Source organism: Podarcis tiliguerta (assembly GCF_965153285.1).
Source record: "Podarcis tiliguerta genome assembly, chromosome: 13".
In the NCBI taxonomy this organism is placed as follows: domain Eukaryota; kingdom Metazoa; phylum Chordata; class Lepidosauria; order Squamata; family Lacertidae; genus Podarcis; species Podarcis tiliguerta.
In genome coordinates, this window is record NC_139546.1 from 20600522 (window position 1) to 20619446 (window position 18925).

The 18925-nt window shown below is 45.7% G+C and overlaps 2 protein-coding genes and 2 long non-coding RNA genes across 8 annotated transcripts in view; 2 read left to right on the plus strand and 2 right to left on the minus strand.

The window, feature by feature from the left end:
• The window catches only part of LOC310661893, a 157289-nt gene extending 142753 nt beyond the window's left edge, over positions 1-14536 (minus strand). The window contains exon 1 of the long non-coding RNA XR_014504150.1: positions 14459-14536. This is a non-coding gene — a long non-coding RNA (uncharacterized lncRNA). The remainder of the gene's footprint in view (positions 1-14458) is intronic.
• On the plus strand, positions 10-1390 carry LOC310661903. The gene is made up of 2 exons (XR_014504162.1): positions 10-77; positions 521-1390. It is a non-coding gene; the product is annotated as an uncharacterized lncRNA (long non-coding RNA).
• CALCOCO2 (calcium binding and coiled-coil domain 2) overlaps positions 3447-18925 on the plus strand; it is a 44028-nt gene continuing 28549 nt past the window's right edge. The window contains exons 1-2 of one of the 4 annotated variants that reach the window (XM_083408397.1): positions 3447-3512; positions 11626-11807. In XM_083408397.1, coding sequence (XP_083264523.1) covers positions 3462-3512; positions 11626-11807 — 233 coding nt within the window. In that variant the 5' untranslated portion in view covers positions 3447-3461. Of the gene's footprint in view, positions 3513-11620; positions 11808-16119; positions 16300-18925 lie in introns of those variants that run through there. The other 3 variants (XM_083408398.1, XM_083408401.1, XM_083408399.1) reach the window with 3 other exon arrangements.
• On the minus strand, positions 5388-11418 carry ATP5MC1 (ATP synthase membrane subunit c locus 1). Of its 2 annotated transcripts, none has more exons than XM_083408463.1 (5): positions 11317-11418; positions 9817-9865; positions 8681-8758; positions 6868-7043; positions 5388-5624 (listed from the first exon to the last, which is right to left on the minus strand). In XM_083408463.1, exons 2-5 carry the CDS (start codon positions 9853-9855, stop codon positions 5510-5512), a joined length of 408 nt encoding a protein of 135 aa, XP_083264589.1. In that variant the 5' UTR covers positions 9856-9865; positions 11317-11418; the 3' UTR covers positions 5388-5509. The 2 variants fall into 2 exon arrangements, with proteins under 2 accessions (XP_083264589.1, XP_083264588.1); XM_083408462.1 differs by having other exon boundaries at positions 11230-11368.

The window sequence follows — 18925 nt, forward strand, 5'->3', positions numbered from 1 at the left end:
GCGCCGCACGGCCGCCACAGAGCGGGGGAGTCCCAGAGCGCCCCTACGGGAAACAGGAAGACCCGGAACCCAAAGGGGTAACGTAGCGAAAGTCCCCACTTCCGGCGCCGATGAGACTCTTCCCTATGCAGGACATTCGAAAACTCGAATTAGGAAGGATTGGATGCTGCCTTTTGGATGCTGTCTATTTTCTATTATTATTATTATTATTATTAACCCTAATTCGAGTTTTCGAATGTCCTGCATAGGGAAGATTCTAATCTTTTATTTTTATTTTTATTATTAAATAATATTAATAAGTTTCTATATTGTTGTTGTTGTTGTTAATAATAATAATAATAATAATGGGAAAAGGCACACAGTGACTTGCTGTCTCGATCACACACAGTCTGTGGTCCGCTGGCAGTAGGAGTACAATATGGGCATGTCTTTAAGTTAACATCTTACATTAAAAACCTGACAGTACCAGATTATGGAAGGCTTTTCACCAAAGCCAGACTAAACGTCTTTCCTTCTGCAGTGTTGGATGGCAGGTTGAGAGGAGTTCCCTACAAAGACAGACTCTGCTCGTGTGCTCAAGACATCGATTCCATAAAACATATTTTGTTGCACTGTGCAAAATATGAGCAAGCCAGGGCTGAACTGATATTACCTTTGCTGGTAACTTTCCTGGGAAAATCAGAGGCTCACTATGTCAGCTTCCTATTGGAAGACCGGACAAACACTAGAACATTAGCAGTGGCAAAGTTTTTATCGGTGGTTGCAAGAACCAATGATCCCTATCTTTTGAACAAATTGCTTGTTTAACCTGGAGGTAGGCAGCATCTTAAAAAGCAGAGATATCACCTTGCCAACAAAGGTCCGTATAGTTAAAGCCATGGTTTTCCCATTAGTGATGTATGGAAGTGAGAGCTGGATTATAAAGAAGGCTGATCGCCGAAGAATTGATGCTTTTGAATTATGGTGCTGGAGGAGACTCTTGAGAGTCCCATGGACTGCAAGAAGATCAAACGCATCCATTCTTAAGGAAACCAGCCCTGAGTGGTCACTGGAAGGACAGATCGTGAAGCTGAGGCTCCAATACTTTGGCCACCTCACGAGAAGAGAAGACTCCCTGGAAAAGACCCTTATGTTGGGAAAGATTGAGGGCACAAGGAGAAGGGGACGACAGAGGATGAGATGGTTGGACAGTGTTCTCGAAGCCACAAACATGAGTCTGACCAAACTGCGGGAGGCAGTGGAAGACAGGAGTGCCTGGCGTGCTGTGGTCCATGGGGTCACGAAGAGTCGGACACGACTAAACGACTAAACAACAACAGGCTGTATGAATTGTGTATTGCTTTGTAACGATTTTTTGGGTCTCTGGACCGTAATAAAGATTGATTTGATTATTACTATTAAAATTTGTATGTCACCCCTATGCCCGCAGATCTCAGGGTGGTTACAGATTTCAGAAATCTCCAGGGCTTCAAAAGAGCTGCACAGCAGGCAGCAATTCAACAGGTACAGCCTCATGGGCCTCCATGGTGGTGGCTGTTGTCACTGGATTTCTGTCAGTCGCACAGCTTTTCAGACACACCGGAGCCCTGCCCTTGTCCAACACGCTCTGCTTGCTTTCTACTCTGGCGGGGGTGATGGTGTTAAAAGGGTGGGATGTTTTCAAATCTCCATCAAGCTCCTCTCTTGGCTGTTGATTACTACAGCAGCCATTCCATGAGGCTGCAGGAGAGGATGAGAGATGGGATTTCCCCCCATCTGTATTGCTGACAGACCATACTCCCCCCCCCCCACTTGAAATCTTTCCATTACAGCTGCTCTCTCGCAAAGTAACTAAGAGATAGTGCTCAACTTTGCTTTCCCCCATCAGTCTTTTCACTTTGTGCCTTTTAGATTGTAAGCAGAGACTGTCTTATCGCTGACAACCGTCAGTCTTTAATTGGAGGAGGGGGGCTGGAAATTGCGATAAATAGAGAACTGCAACACAAGGGATCTTAGCTCGTATGTTATACAATCCTTTACCACTGAGGTACTGGGCAGAAATTCAGCAGGCAAATCTTTTCATCATTGAATTGCCATCTGTTCATTTTCAGCCAGGCACCAGGCTTTTAGGCTGCAGTTCTACGTACATTTACTTGTGGGATGCAGGTGGCGCTGTGGGTTAAACCACAGAGACTAGGACTTGCCGATCAGAAGGCCGGCGGTTCGAATCCCCGTGACAGGGTGAGCTCCCGTTGCTTAGTCCCTGCTCCTGCCAACCTAGCAGTTCGAAAGCACGTCAAAGTGCAAGTAGATAAATAGGTACCGCTCCGGCAGGAAGGTAAACGGCGTTTCCGTGTGCTGCTCTGGTTCGCTAGAAGCGGCTTAGTCATGCTGGCCACATGATCCGGAAGCTGTACGCCGGGTCGCTCGGCCAATAAAACGAGAGCATAAGATTACGCTGTCAAAAGCGCAAGGTCCTTTCCAGGGGAATAAATCCCATCCTTGCAACCCGTAAGATTGGTCTGCCGTAGTTGAAACAAAATAAAAAAAATTCCTCCCAGTAGCACCTTAGAGACCAACTAAGTTTGTTATTGGTATGAGCTTTTGTGTGGATGCACACAAAAGCTCATACCAATACAATAACAAACTTAAAGGTAAAGGGACCCCTGACCATTAGGTCCAGTCGTCACTGACTCGGGGGTTGTGGTGTTCATCTCACTTTATTGGCCGAGGGAGCCGGCATACAGCTTCCGGGTCATGTGGCCAGCATGACTAAGCCACTTCTGGCGAACCAGAGCAGCGCACAGAAACGCCTTTTACCTTCCCGCCGGAGCAGTACCTATTTCTCTACTTGCACTTTTGACGTGCTTTTGAACTGCTAGGTTGGCAGGAGCAGGGACCGAGCAACAGGAGCACACCCCGTTGTGGGGATTCGAACCGCCAACCTTCTGGTCGGCAAGTCCTAGGCTCTGTGGTTTAACGCCACCCGCGTCCCCAAATAACAAACTTAGTTGGTCTCTAAGGTCCCATCCTTGTAGCATAGTTTATTTTGCACAGACTTTGGATGGACTGGGCATGGTTAATCCAAAGCACTGTGGCAAAAGCGGGAGGCAAAGGCTCAACGCCGCCCACTTTATCGGCCATTTTGTATTAATTCATGTGGGCCTCCCAAATTCTTGGATCTAGGAGCAACATTGGAAATCTGCTTTCGAGGGGTGGGGCACAACAAAGCTCTAAGCCCTGCCCACAGAAGCGCCTTTTCCTGACGTCACTCCACACGTCACACCGGAAGTGGCCGAAGAGTGTTTCCTTTCAGGGAGAGAGCGCCTCGTTTGGATTGATAAACGTTATTTCACTGCCCGCCCCCCCCCGCCTCAAACGCGCCGCTCTTTCAGCCTTATACGCATTTGTACTCGAAAGCCGACTTTCCACGCGACTTTTTTTCCTCGCGAGAGTTCAAGGATCGAAGCTCAGGCTCGCGCATGCGCAGCAGCAACCAACTAGGCCCTCCAGGGAAATTCCCCGTGAACGAGGTACAGCCCCGCCCCTCGCTCCCTGCCCTTTTCCCCCTCGGGTTCCCACCCCCCACACCAGCACCTCCCACAACCTCTTTACGTCCCTCTTACGTAGAGCTCTCTCTCTCTCTCAACCGCCATTCACCATAGAGACTGCACGTCCTCCATTCCTTAGAGCGTATCCTTGCTCCACCATAGAGCGCTCTAGAGCGTTCCCGGAAACGTCGGTACATGGGCAGCAGCGGCGCCCATGTAGTCAGGCACTTGGGAAAGCACCGGGTGTGGCTGTGGGTGTGTTTAGTAGCGGGGTGCCTGGGTTTAAAAACCCCTGAAGGAAAAAGGACCCCTTTTTAGGGTGACGTTCTGTTGTTGCGAGTTAAATCTCTGCACTATTTAAGGGAAATCTTACCAAGTAAGTCCAGGAAAGCTCTGAAGGTCACCGAAGTTCTGCCCTTTAAGGGTTAGCAAAGTTCAAACGGAACCCCTCGCACTAAATAAAGTATGTTCGTTGTAGCTTTATTTAAGAAATTATAGAGTTGTAGAGTTGGAAGGGACCACGAGGGTAATCTAGTTCAACCCCCTGCAGTGCAGGAGCTTTTTTTGCCGAAGGTAAGGTCTCCAACCAATGACCTTGAGAATCACTTTAAAAATTAATTTCAAACAGACTGAACGAGGAACAGGAAATGGGCTTATACAAAATCAGGCCATAGGAGATATAACCTGCACAGTTGGTACTTGCCAGGACTCCTCGAATGGAAATACGGGGTTATATGTCCTAAGGTTCAGACTGCCCTCACTGCCTTAATACGGGGAGGTTTTGAACAAGGGTTTTCTCCAGGTTTTGTCACAAAACACAGAATTTGGGGGCTCAAAACGAGACTGAAATGAGTCCTTTAACATTATACGGCAGCATAGATTAACATTTCTGAAAGATGGTTCCCACCCCCAAACCCAGTCTCTTCTGAATCTTCCCGAGAAGCCTCAAACAGTATTTCAAAATGACAGTGTTAACAACATTGATATTGGGAGCTGGATATGCAGTACATTCTGCTGCAGATCCCCACTGCTGCATGGTTTTTAAATATGCCTAGTTTCTTAAAGTGAATTATTGTCCTGATTAGAATTAGTCGTACCTCAGAAGTCGAACAGAATGCGTTCCGGAAGTCCATTCAACTTCCAACACATTTGGAAACCAAAGTGCGGCTTTTGATTGGCTGCAGGAAGCTCCTGCAGCCAATTGGAATGTGTGGAATCCGTGTTGGACATTCGGGTTCCAAAAGAATGTTAGCAAACCGGAACACTCACTTCCAGGTTTGCGGCGTTCAGGAGCCAGCCAAAACATTTGAGAACTAAGCTGTTCGAAAACCAAGGTAGATCTAAAAAGTCTTCAAATATGAGATTCTCATTGGCATGCTAACTTTGAGGGATTGGAACTTACTACTCTCAGGGTGCAGATAAGCTTGTTTAATTTTTGTAACCATGTATTTAAAGGTCCTGGGCTTTCATACCCTTTCCATTGCTGAGGGCAGTAAACTTGCTTCAGTAGTATAGAGACAGATTATTTGAAAATAAGGTATGCCTCTCCCCTGCATGCAACTTCAGTATAGATCATCCTTCCTGTTCCTTAGGCAAACACTTCATGAAATGTGGACCCGATGGCATTCCAGTTGTATCCTTCAGGCAGGCTGTAGAACTGTTCTCTTGCTACAATATTTCTTAGTGTCTGGGGGCTAATTGTGGCACTGACTTTTTAGCCAACTATATTTTATTGTATATTACAAAAGGACTCTGTGCCAAATTGATTTGGCACATTATAATTTTTCCTTCCCCTTCTCAATATGTGTATATTTAAGAATTACGAGCAAGCTTTTAGGATGAAAAGCACAAAACAAAAAACTTGAATCTTATTTATTTAGAGAAAGTTTGTTTAAATCTGTTAACACCCTGGCAAGGGAGGCAGGCTCAAACTGGAGAGGACACAGACAGACAGCAGCTGCAGCGTAGCTCCAAGGCTTTCACATGGCAAACAAAATGAGGAATGCCACCATCAAACAGAAGAGCCCCATGGCCTCTGAGAGGGCAAAACCCAGGATAGCGTAAGAAAACAGCTGCTGCTTGAGGGATGGGTTCCTGTAGGTAGAACAGAAGAAATCTGTAAGGTAAAATCCCATTGGCTTTTCCAAAATAAAAAGCCGCAATAGGCTTCCCAAGCCCACACTTGAAAATGTATTTGTAGAACCTCAGAGTGAACACAGGGAAAGCTTTGTTAACTACCAGTCACAGATATATCCACCACATCTCACTTAAAAGGTGTTTTGATTGTTCTCGGATTAAAGGTATACAACCATGGAAATCTGCTTTACAAAGAACCACATATTTCAAGCCTTGTAATTAGTAATTTGTAGTTCTTAGAGAGTTGAAGGAGAGGCAAGACAGAAGACTGGGGGGAAGCATCCCTTAATTTAAATTTTGAAATACATGGGTACATTCTAATAAATCATACTATGTTCCAAAATCTGTGAAGGTACTTTGTCTGAATACAGACATTTATGTGCTCACATACTTTCGAACCATGGACACACTTTACCAAGCAGGAACATTTAGAGAGAGAAAATATTCTTCAATCCATAAAAAGGTAAAGGGACCCCTGACCATTTGGTCCAGTCGTGACCGACTCTGGGGTTGAGGCGCTCATCTCGCTTTATTGGCCGAGGGAGCCGGCGTACAGCTTCCGAGTCATGTGGCCAGCATGACTAAGCCGCTTCTGGCGAACCAGAGCAGCGCACGGAAACGCCGTTTACCTTCCTACCGGAGCGGTACCTATTTATCTACTTGCACTTTGACGTGCTTTCAAACTGCTAGGTGGGCAGGAGCAGGGACCGAGCAATGGGAGCTCACCCCGTCACGGGGATTAGACCTTCTGATCAGCAAGTCCTAGGCTCTATGGTTTAACCCACAGGCCACCCGCGCCCTAATCCATACATAGACAATAATTGCTTCTTTAACACAAAAAATATTACATTGAGAATGGAAAGACAATAACCCAGCTGGTATGAGCACTGTGTGTACAATACAAGCTGATTCATACATTGAAGGTAACTTTGGTTATGATCTTTTTAACAGTGACACCTTTGACACTATTAGTTTGAAAAAGGTATTTTTCTCATCAACAAGACACTTGACAAGAAAATTCCATGCAGATTCCACCAATTCTCTTCTATTGCAGCTTTTCCTAGCTGGAGTTTCCAATCACTGTCAGCTGCTTTAAAAAACTGCTTCTCCCAAGAGGAATGAATTTATGGTAAAAGTCTTCACAAAAATATCTAACCTGCCTGCTAAAACAAAGCAGAAATGCTTTCCCCAGCTAACTTACCTGGCATAACCAATGATTAAACTGCCAAACACTGTCCCAATCCCAGCTCCTGAACCAGCTACTCCCACAGTAGCAGCACCAGCACCGATGAATTTAGCAGCAGTATCAATATCACGGGAGACAGCACTGGTCTGGAATTCCCGATGAGCTAGCTGACGATTCAAAACTCCAAAAGGCTGTGGAGGAAGCAAGTAATTAGCATGATTTATATCAGTCACTTTAAGCCTCCAAATCATTTTCTCTTCCTAACAGCGTTTAATCCAGATGTTCCCAAACAATGGGTGGGTAGACATCAGGCTGGCAGGACCTACTTTGTTTCTTTATTAGAACCTTAGGGCCTCCACTGGGGGCAGGTGGAAAATAGCAGCTCAGCTGGATGGATCACTAAGAATGAAGAACAGGGCTGGCTCAACCTATGGATTTGTGATCCGCAAGAGAATCAAGCTTGCAATTTCTTTCAGAAAATAAATCTTTTCCCAGTAAACTAATGTGGGTGGGGCTTTTTACAGTTACTGATATTGTTAAGAGAGTCCGGAATCCTTGCCAAACAGATCCCAGGCTGCCTTCTGCCCACCTCCAGGGCAGGGGAAGGACATACCCAAGGCGGGGTAGAGAAGAAAGAAGGGAAGAGGCAATGGCCTTGGACCCAGACTACTAGTTTTCTAAGCATTGGCAGTGGGGGAGTGGGGGGAGAGAACAGCAAATAATGCCACTTAGGTGTCTCTGCCAGGTCATGGGCTGGAACAGAAATGCAGGTCTCTAGCAGACATAACTGTTGTTCAGTCACCCTACTGAAACCTTAAGGGTGTGTGTGAAATGACCTCCCTTGTAGCAACCACTGAACCACAACTATGCATATTCTGAAAATCTGTTTGATGTACAAACAGAGATATGCCTATCACGCACACAAAGAATACCAATTCTTAATATTCCCCAATCCAGCAGGAGTAAAAGGGAATTCTGGGGGAAACTACTCAATGTAAACATTAGAATTGCAACGAAAGGTTCATGAAGGGTTAAATTTATGCCATTTCCTATCCAAAAGGTGTTTTAAAATGAGCAAGGAGGGTGATCAGTTGAAACTTAAGTTTTTCAACCCTGTGTAACAGCATGCTTTTTTTTTTTTTAATGAAGGACATAATGGTTTTGAAGTACTGCTTGCTTTTGAATTTTTAAAATATTAACGGACTCTAAAAGAATCAACAAGACAGTAGCTTCTGCCAGAAAAAAATGTCCCTTCTTATATTATCCTGCAGAGCTTCTGCAGGATTTATTCCAGTATTGCTCACACTAGGCCAAGTGCAGGGAACCTTAGATGCTCCAGTTGTTGCTCAACTCCAACTTGCATCAAGGCCAATGGCAAAAGATGATGGGAGTTGAAGTTTAGCAACTTTTGGAGAGCCACAGTTTCCCCACACCTTTTCTAGGTCACAAGGAAAGAGACGTCTTACACAGCACTACTACACTTTTTCAGAGGGGTGAAATTGGTTTAATTACGCATGGCAGCATCGGTTCCTCTTCTAGATACTCTGATGGAAGCTAAGCTGCCAGTGTAATGTAAGAGGCAGCTAGTGCTAACCTTCGAGTTTGAAAGCAAAGAAGTTAATATTGTTCCCACATCATGAGAAAATAATGTATACAGTTATAATTAATAGAAAACAGTTTCTATTTAGCATAGAGTTTTATTGTTTGGCTGTAGTTTGGTATCACTGCATGATGCTGTTTACCATTTTTTTGCTCCTTTTTGTAAAGAAAATCAAGGTGCAAACAAAACCTGAAGATAGCAATGAGGAGTCATGCTGTTTATTCCTACCTGCAGAGTCTGAGTCTCTGGCCTGCTCAATATAGAGAGGGAAGCTGGCCTGGTTAGAGCTCGAGAACAGCAGCGGAACTGGAAAGAAAAACATTAAATTCATATCAGGATATAAAGAACTGCTCTATTCAGAGACCAATGCAATCTGTTCTGACTGACAGTGGCTCTTCAGCATCATAGCCAAATATATTTCCTAGCTATCCCACTTGATCCTTCAAATGGTAGATTTAAAGGATTTAACTTGATATTAGATACTTGCAAGATTTATCCTACATCAGTGAGCTAAGGCCTTCCCCCCAATGATGAGGCAATTTTGTGCTGATCAGAAGGCAGTTCTCTTTCAAGACAGGTATGCCTATTCATCATGTAATGTAAATTCTCTGTGGCAGGAGATTCTCGATCTTGCTTGAATACACAGCTTCTCTCATACTGGAAAGGACATATATGTGCAAGAGGGAAAGTATTCATTGCTGCCTATTAAACCTAGCTAGAGACTCTACACATGGGCAGTAGTCTTCCTAATACTATTTGTATCAGGACTTGTGCACTCAAATATTTTTGTCCATTTTAAAAAAAACAATCATTAGCTGCTTTGGGGGTCCACATGAATTGATATCAAATGAACTGAACAGGTCTTTCTGATCAACTCACATCAGCCCTAGTCAGCATGGCCAATGGTCAGGGATGATGGGAGCTGTTGTCCAAAAATATCTGGAGGATCACAAGTTCCTCCATACCTGCCATAAATTCATTCTCATAGGTAAAAAACCATTTGCTGCTTCCCCTTACAGAGTCTGAATTATTTCCAAAATAGAGATGTTTTGTTTTGTTTTCTAAAGTGGAACAGAGTTGGTCACTCACCGAGGACTATTATAGGAATGCATAGGCAGGAAGACTAAGGATTTATTGGCTTGTAACTTTTATTAACTTATTTGTAAGTCTGGTTTAACATACCCTTCCAGAAACTATTGTTGACTGAGTTCAAATGACATATCAAACAGCTCACTCTTTGTTTTTCCTCTTTAAAGAGAAATATTAGAGATTTTATTCGCTGTAACAATGAATAATATGAGGAGTGTAACATACTAAAGTAATCCAAGATACACTAAGGCAATTGCAAGCCAAAAATTCCTTACCAGAGCTGGCGAAGCCAGGAGAGCTACTGGAGTCTGCATTCTGATGATCCTGAATAAAGGGGGAAAGTCACATTTTACACAAACACCCACTGAATTCTCTCGCAACTAAGAGGGAAAGCCCAGTGTGTGGACAAAATGGAGTACATTTCCTTATCTGTTTCAGGTATAGCTTTTTATTAAGATTTTGCAAACTAAGTCCAGAATTAAAGAAGGAGGGCAGAATGGCCTTGAAGGAGCACTATTAATGGAGAGTCCAGTTATTCACAAAGAGCAAGGAAGAACCAGATAGCTTGCAACTGTGAATCAGTGACCTCCAACTATGGACAGACACCACAGATAAGGTGACAGACATGAAACTTGTCAGGGGAAAGACAGATGACAATCTAAGCTATGTTTGTCCAATACAACATTGCTTCTTACAGCAATTAGGCACTCAAAAATGGCATTTGACTTTGTAATTGATTGAAAGAAGGGTGTTTAAGAGAAACTGTGCATACCCCTGTTAGCTAGGAGCCACCAAAAAGCACAATTAGGTAACAGGACTTGCAGAAAGTTAGCCAATATTTCAAAGCTGCAGCTGTCCCCCTGAAAACAACCCCATCTGGAAACGGATCCTTGTGGGCTACAAAGCCTTTTGCCCCATCCCGAATCTACCAGCTTCCCAAATCCTTTCCCATTTTGTAGGTGGCATCCCAATGACCGCCTCCACCATCTACACTTTCGTTAACATCCAGCACTGAAGAAGCCATTGGCCGGTTCTCTTCATGTTAGTTGCCCTTTGAACATCTGCCGTCTGCAAACACACCCCGTTTAGCTCCACAGGATTCCTCTAGTCTTTCATCTATGCCTTCGCCCTGCCCTTGCGGAGAAACATTCACAGGCAGACAAAACCGGTAACTAACAGGCCGGTTGCACTAGAAGCCATCTCGCCCTGGAGTTTCTAGCCCACAAGAAGGACTTGGTCCACCATCTAGTCTAGCATGTCCGTTAGCAAGCAGGCCAATGAGCTGAGGGGGCAAGCGAGACTCTTCCATCCTCGGGGTCGTGGCTTCGAGCCCCACGCTGCGCGAACGATTCCTGCATTATTGCAAGGGGCCGGACTAGATGGCCCTCGCGGTCCCTTTTCCAATTCTACGATTCCGCGACTGCAGCAACCTACGTCGGTCAGCCTTCAAAAGGCGCCCCTAAGAAGCCGCGAGTGATTCACTCGCGACAAAGGATCCCGACGGGACGCCTTTTAACTGCTGTTCCCAATTCAAACGGGCCTTCGGGATGAAGGCAGCCGCGAACGGCGTGCTCGTAGGAACAGTCCCGAGCACCGGGGCCTCCCCGCTCCCCGTGCAGCCGCCTCACCCTCACGGGAGGCCTCGGGACCAAGCGGGCGCCCTCCCCGCTTCCCCTGCACAGACTCACCTTCGGGGACGAAGAAGGGCTGCACCGAACCTCAAAGTCGCGGCTCTCCTGACTGGACCCAGCCAAGCCCCTCCCGCCCTCGCTCACCTTGCCAATGTACCACAGCGTCCTCCGCTCCTATTGGCCGCCGCGACGCAAGGAACGCTGCCCGGCGGGGCCCCGGTGGCTCACGGGAGACGGAGCCTCGCCGCCGCCCGCTATTGGCTCCCGGACCCTCGCGCTCGCGCCCCTCTGCGTGCGGATTGGGCAACTCCGAAGGGTCGCGGGTCCCCCATTGGCCGGCCGCAAAACCCTCCCTTTCTCCTCCCCGCCTTCTCCCGGGAGCGTTCCACCGAGCGCGTCAGAGGAAGGAGACCAGAGAGGGTTGAGTCACGTGCTTCTGTTCTTTCTTGACAGGCTGGAGGTGACTGCGCGGCGGCGAAGCAACGCTCGAGGAGTCACGTGGTGTCGGGGAGGGGCGGAGAGCGGCGCGCCTCAGTTCGTGACGTGGAAGAAACTGCGCGTGCCCGTGTCGTGTGTAGAGATTCAGGCACGTCACGTGACTGCTTTGCTGGGTGTTCCGTTGCTGGGAATTGGTTGTGAGTTCCTAATGAGTGCGCACTTAGGGATGATACTCTCCAACGTGGACGCGGCTTGATCTCTCTAGTTCAGGCATAGGCAAACTCGGCCCTCCAGCTGTTTACAGACTCCAATTCCCATCATCCCTGACCACTGGTCCTGTTACCTAGGGATGATGGGAGTTGGAGTCTGTAAACATCTGGAGGGCCGAGTTTGCCTATGCCTGCTTTGTTGTTGTTGTTTAGTCGTGTCAGACTCTTCGTGACCCCATGGACCAGAGCACGCCAGGCACTCCTGTCTTCCACTGCCTCCCGCAGTTTGGTCAAACTCATGCTGGTAGCATCGAGAACACTGTCCAACCATCTCGTCCTCTGTCGTCCCCTTCTCCTTGTGCCCTCCATCTTTCCCAACATCAGGGTCTTTTCCAGGGAGTCTCTTCTCTTCTCATGAGGTGGCCAAAGTATTGGAGCCTCAGCTTCACGATCTGTCCTTCCAGTGAGCACTCGGGGCTGATTTCCTCAAGAATGGAGAGGTTTGATCTTCTTGCAGTCTGTGGGACTCTCAAGAGTCTCCTCCAGCACCATAATTTAAAAGCATCAATTCTTTGGCAATCAGCCTTCTTTATGGTCCAGCTCTCACTATGCTCTGGTGGATGTGGAGCGCTGGCTCCATTGAAGAGAATTGTGTGTGAGTCGAAACGGACCCTTTATCGGTGGTGTTGCAGCTGTGGCGGCCCATTCACAGGAGGATCACTGCTTCAGTTATCAAGGGGATACTTGATACATGCCTGAGCCAGGCTGTCTAGTAAACCCCATAGTCTCCACAGGGAGTGGCTTCCCAGATAGGATCGCAGTCTTAGACTGCAACCCCATTTGTTTTAGAATAAGCCCCATTGAATCCAATGGGAGTTATTTTGAGTAGCCATGGCTAGGATTGGAGCCTAAACAATGTAAGCAGTGCTTGGGGGGGGGCGGGTTCCTCAAGGGCACACAGTGCCAGCGCCTTATTTTCTAGAAGAAAAGCACTGGTTAAAAGGGTGGCACTTAACTATAACAACTTCATGGTGAGTATCGGCACTTTTTTTCTAGAAGAAAAGCACTGTGCTTAGGTAATTAAGGCATGAAGGGGTTAGCACCATAGAGCAGGCTTCCCTGCCAGGCTTGGTTAGGTAGTTCATCTCCCCTCATCTTGGGAGGAAGGTAATTAAGCCTACTGTTTCCCTTCAGTCTACCTGAGCTCAGCATGTGAACAGGTTTGGAAAATGTAAATTCATTTGAAAATATTGTTTTCTGTTTAAGCTGACTCTCCTCTTGTCCCTGCACCTCCATCCCTGCCATGGAGACACCCAACTTACTCCATATTACTCTGGCTGGCAACTAGATTTGCCATGTTACTTTAAAGAGCAGTCAAACCGATACTATCTCCAGAAGAAAGATCCATCACCTTCTTGTATATAGTTTTAAAAGTTTTGTTTCAGCAGCGGTTTCTGTACAAACCTCCTGGAGCAAGCTGAACTCTCCACTTACCCCATCAGTTGATATACCTTGCTCCAGCAAAAGAGCAATCAGGAACTCCCTTTAAGCCCCTAATTCCTTTGTAGCTACTTGAGTACCTGCCCCATACCTCACCTATGACATCAGGTGTAGGGCAGGTTGGCATGGTTTGCTAGGAATACCTTCTCAGGCCAAACTGAGACCCCTGTCAAGCCCAATTCCTCATTCCTACTTTATTTGGCATAGATTAAAATTCCCATAGTTATCTTATTGATAGATATGTCGGTCCACGCACCTACCAGCAGGAGGAGACATTAACCTATCTTCTTTGGAAACAGTTAATGTTACCTCCTTTCTTGAGAATGGCTGCCCAAGGTAGATACATAGTTTAGAAGTTGTTTCCACAGGTGACATTGGGGCTGCAATTCTGAATTCTGCATGTCTTTAAAGTGGACGTCTGTAAGACTTGGCTGTAATCATAAGCATAATTATGAGAAAGTAAGTCCCATTTAACCACAGGCTTGTAATTACTAGACTGAGTTTCCACTTCCACTAGAATGTTTCAGGGCTGGCTCAGGATGTTTGCCACCTCAGACAAAACAGAGCATGGTACCCCTGCTACCTTCGCTCTCCACTGCCGTCGTTTGAGGCAACTGGTGGCGGCCCATGAAAGCCCCAGTATGCTGAAGACAGGGGGGGGGGGAGAAAAAAGGAGGCCAGAGTGGAGAAGGTGGGCAACAAATGCAAGAGGTGGCAAGCGCTTCGGGGCAGGGCTTTGCTACCCTTCCCAGCTTTCCCCACCTGAGGCGACTGCCTCAGCATGCCTCATGGGTGGGCCAGCTCTGGAATGTTTCTTTTTTCTTCTCCAGGACAGAAATGAGAACTGCCTTTAGGAATAAATACAGAAAATGTGGGTTTTGTGTGCTGTTTTTTTTAAAAAAATAAGTTGGACATTTAAAGCTGTAATGTGACTGCACACACAAGGTCATGAAACACAAGATTTCTTTGTGCAACTGAATGCTGAATTTTGGCAGGGTGCAAGTCTGGGTGTGCAATTTAAGGAGACTGACCTTTGCTACAGCTTGACTGGTATTCTGTATGGGTGATTTTTGACTTGAAGTACTTCGATATGTAGTGTTAAAGCTGGACTGTTTTGCAGAGTTGTTGTACAGTGGTACCTTGGTTTGCATACGTTTTGGATTACAAACATGTCAAGCCCGGAAGTGCGTGTCCCAGTTTGCAACCTTTTTTTGGACCACAACTCCCCCCCCCTTTTTTTTTTTTTTGGATTACGAACAAATTTTTTGGGGGGGAGGCCCCATTGGCGAAACCGTGCCTTGGGTTACAACCTGTTTTGGTTTACAAACGGACCTCCAGAACGGATTATGGTTGTAAACCAAGGTACCACTGTATTCTGCCTCAGTCTGACACTCCACCCCCAACCTGCAATAAGGATATAACAAGGCTGACAGTGCCGCCGGGTTGTTGTAAATCACTTAGCTTCAGTACCAACCTGTGTTCAGTACCAACATAGCTTTACATTGCCACTGTGTTAACAGCCTCTACTCCCACAACCTGCTATATGATGGGAAATGGACTGAATTGGCTGTGAAATTTGCACAGGCGTGGCAATTATCTAAAACTTAGGACTTTAAAAAATAATGTAGGTTGTAAACCTGTACACATTTACCTGGGAGTAAGTTCCACTTCCATTTACTTCTGAATTCAGTTGCATTTACTTCTCAGTAGATATTCATAGGATTTTGCTGTTCAAATTTCATGCCAAACCATTCCCAAGTGAGGAAAAACAGCAGCTCCTCTCCTGGACCTTTCTTTTCATGGGAGATCACACTGCTATGTAATCACAGCTATATTAACAGCTTAGGTTTCTGCATTGATTTCTATGGGCTGCCCTCACTTTCACCGGGGGTGGGGGGAGAGGATATAAAAATGCCTTTGCCAATGGAACCCCATCAATTGACTATAGAGACAATAAGTTAATGCCTCTTTCCATTTATGTTTTTTAATCTGTGTATTAAACTCTGTGGGACTTACTTTTGAATAAATGTAATTAAGACTGGCCGATAAAAACCTCATTAGAATTCTTCACATTTATAAAGCCAATGAAAAGCTGTATGCCTTTGGGCATTTTCACCAGAACCTGTTCATATGTACTTGGGAAGGAAATCCCACTTAATTAAATTAGATTTATTTTTAATTAAATGTCTATTCGACTTCATAAATGTCCTAAGGAGAGTAATCCTGTGCACATTTATTCAGAAGATAAATTCCAGATAAATGTGTTATCTAGTTGCAGGCTTAGTCATAGTTGATTGGTAGAGCATCCAGCATCTCTAAGTAAGGCAAGGAGAGGCTCCCTTTCTGAAACCTTGGGGGAGCTGCTGCCAGCCAGTGTTGACAGTACTGAACCAGATGGAGCACTGGGTGTAAGGCAGTTTCCCACAACTGTTCAGTGGAAGTTCGTCATTCTGTTTAGATGCACAACCAGCAAATGCCACTCGCTCAATGTCATCTGAGAAGCACCTTCCATTTGTGAAGGTGGGCACCTGGTTTTAAACTGGTTCCTTCTCCTTTCTGCCCCACACTGACTACCAGTATTCACCCGTGACACTCTCAGGACTATCCAGTTATAAGCTGAACTGCCTTTTGCTCCAATTGAATACTAAAGCACGGTTTTCCCTGGGGGAATGCAACAAGGTAATAGGAAGTGTGGATAAGCCTTGGAAAGCAGCTTGGCTCGCAAAGGGCTTCAGGAGTTGAAGAGTTCTCTCTCCACTGCTTCACAGAACTACACTTCCCAGCATTCCCTGCAAAGGGTGGTGCCTTCAGCTGTAAGTTTCCAGGCTAGGGGCTGTCCGATGACTGAGAGTATCAAGTTTCTCCCCTTTGCTAATCAGCGTCAGCTTCTCTGTTTTAGTAGGAAGTAGCAACTGATCCGTCCTGTAGATTCTCGCATCGCTAGGAAGGGGGCTGTTTGGCTTCTTCGCCACTTGGAAGGGTGAGTAGGCAGTTAAGAGTTACCCCGACTCTTAGCAACAAGTCATCTCTTTCCTGAGCGGCGCCCTTTGCCGACTGTGACTGGGAAGGGGGTAGTTTGATTTATTTTATAAAGTGTGTCGCACATTGAGGAAGAGAGCTAGCTGCGCGCTGGGGGTGCTAAGTGCAGGAAGGAGGTCAGGCGGTGATGGCAACCGGTTGCAATCTTATGTCATGCGCTTGCCTTGTGTTTTGCTTCGCCAGTACACAGAGGACGCACTCTTTCACTTGATCAGGCTACTTCTAGATTGGAGCTTTCCAAATTTTTCATGCTTTTTAGACATGCATCATTTCGCGATGCACTAATTCAGTTTTACTAGCAAGCCGGAGGTTAAACTAAGCCCTTTCCAGTCCTGGGAGAAGCATGGGGAGCGTTTGCGCAACACACCTACACACTGCAGCGGATACGCTAACGTGTCGCGACACACAGTTTAGAAAGCTCTTTTCTAGATGTTGTGGCCTGCAACCCTCACCAGCCCTGACAGTGGCTGATGGGAGCTTCAGCCTACAACAACATGTCACTATTCTGAGTGACACTGAACAGATCCACACTGTACAAGCATGTGTTCTACCTCTACTTCCCATTCTAATTATTTAGGATAAAATAAGTTGTGGGTTGGGGTAACAAGATTGTTTGTTTGTATTAAAGTGAGGTAGTGTTGGAAAAAGTTACCTGCAAAATATCCATCATTATGATGGGTGTTGAAGAAGGGCTTGTAAGTATCTTAGCCGTGTTAGAAGTCCTTTTTCCGTGAGGCCCAGGCTGCCCAGCATGACGTTCTTTTCCCCATAAATGTGAATGTCACACTGTTCAGTTCTGTGAGAAGAAATAAGGGCATGCACTTGGACCTCACATCTAAATTGTCACTGAGTGGTCTCCAGTCTCCAAAGCAGGGGTAGCAATGTGGTACCCTATAACTCCCATCATTTCTGGCCATTGGTCATGCTGGCTGGGGCCGGTGGTGTTTCCTGACATCTGAAAGGCACCACGCTGCCTATCCCTGCTGTAAGGCATTCAATACATTATTACAGTCACAACATGGTTTAGGCGTTTGGAATGGAATATTCGTGTTGGTTCTGTCGCGTTACAGAACAGCTTGTGACCTGTTTAAACAGTGTGTGATCGCCTTTGTGTAACTTGCATGCCGAGCCTCAAGTTGCAAAGTTAAAAGGAAATGCTTTCTGGGGAAGCATTCGTCCCCCCACTTATAAAAAAAAATTAGGCATCTAGCACAGGAAATATGTAATGTCCCCCAACAGAAGCATTGGGGTGGTGTGTTACTGCAGCAGTACATTGGTTGTGCTGCAGCTGGTAATCTGGAAGCAACTTGAAAAGAAACAGAAACAAGAATGTATAAGACGCAGTGTGGCGTAGTGAATAAGCATATGAGTTGGAAAGTCCAGGGTCAGATAGCTTTTCTGTTGTAAACGTTGCAAGCTGCCATGTGTCAGCATCGACCCTCAATCTTGCCTGTCTTGTAGTACTGTTGTTTTACTGCAAGAATATATATGAAGCATTATGAGGAGGGCTGTGAATTCAGAAGCAGCACGTACGTGTGTGTGTATTAAGACCTGGGCTTAATCCCACATATCAACTCTCTGCCTGAGACCTCGGAGATTCCTTGTTAGTCAGCACAGAACACACAGGACCAACGGCCAGTATAGTAGGATGTATAACTTGTGATTACCTAAAACATTTTTCATATTTAGCAAAGCAGGTCTCTGCTCTCTGCATTCTTCCCACCTACAATTTCAGCAATTATGAATCTACGGCACTTTCATAGATCATTCATATATTGCTTAAGTTACTTCTTATAATGTAGTGGTTAAGTTCACTGGTTAAAATCTAACCTCTTCCATGAGTTCGCTAAGTGGTATTAGGTAAGCCACTCTCGTAGCTTTTATTCTACCCCGCAACCTGCAATATGTATATGATAGTACTATCTATTTTTGTAAGGGTCGCTGGGATTGTTTGAAGTACTTTTGAATACCATAGAGCATGATAATAAAGGCTTGATGCTAATGTAGCTAAATAAGACAACTGTAGATGCTTGCAAGTTAGCAGTGATGCTATTAACCACTACTAGCAAACATATTTTCAGCTTGCACTGTTGTGGATCTCTCCTCCCCACCCCTCAGCCACTTGCATCCTCTGGATTCTTTCTAGACTGAAACCACTGTCTCTCTCATAGCCTTTATTCCCTTTCTAGACCTCTTTGTTTACCTTCCCCCTTTCTTGTTCCTCCATCCTTGGCCTGCGTTTGTTCGCAATGACATCCTGTTGACCAAAACAATCAGCATGCTTTATTTCAGCAGGCCACGCAGGCAAAGCGTGGGGAAGCCCACTTGGCAGCTTGGGAAAAGAGAGCATTTAGGCTGGTTCCTGGCTGGCCTAAGAACTTGTTTCTGTTTCCCCATCTATAGACAAATATCCAAATAAATCCCCAAACGCCATTCAGAATGAGATTTCTAAGAATACTTGGGCAATGAAATTAGCTACTGAAAGGGAAGCTGTTAGGAACTTAGGAAGATTAAATGCTTGTCAAGGTTGCTTTAGATATAGGTGGAGCCAACCTTATATTTGGCAA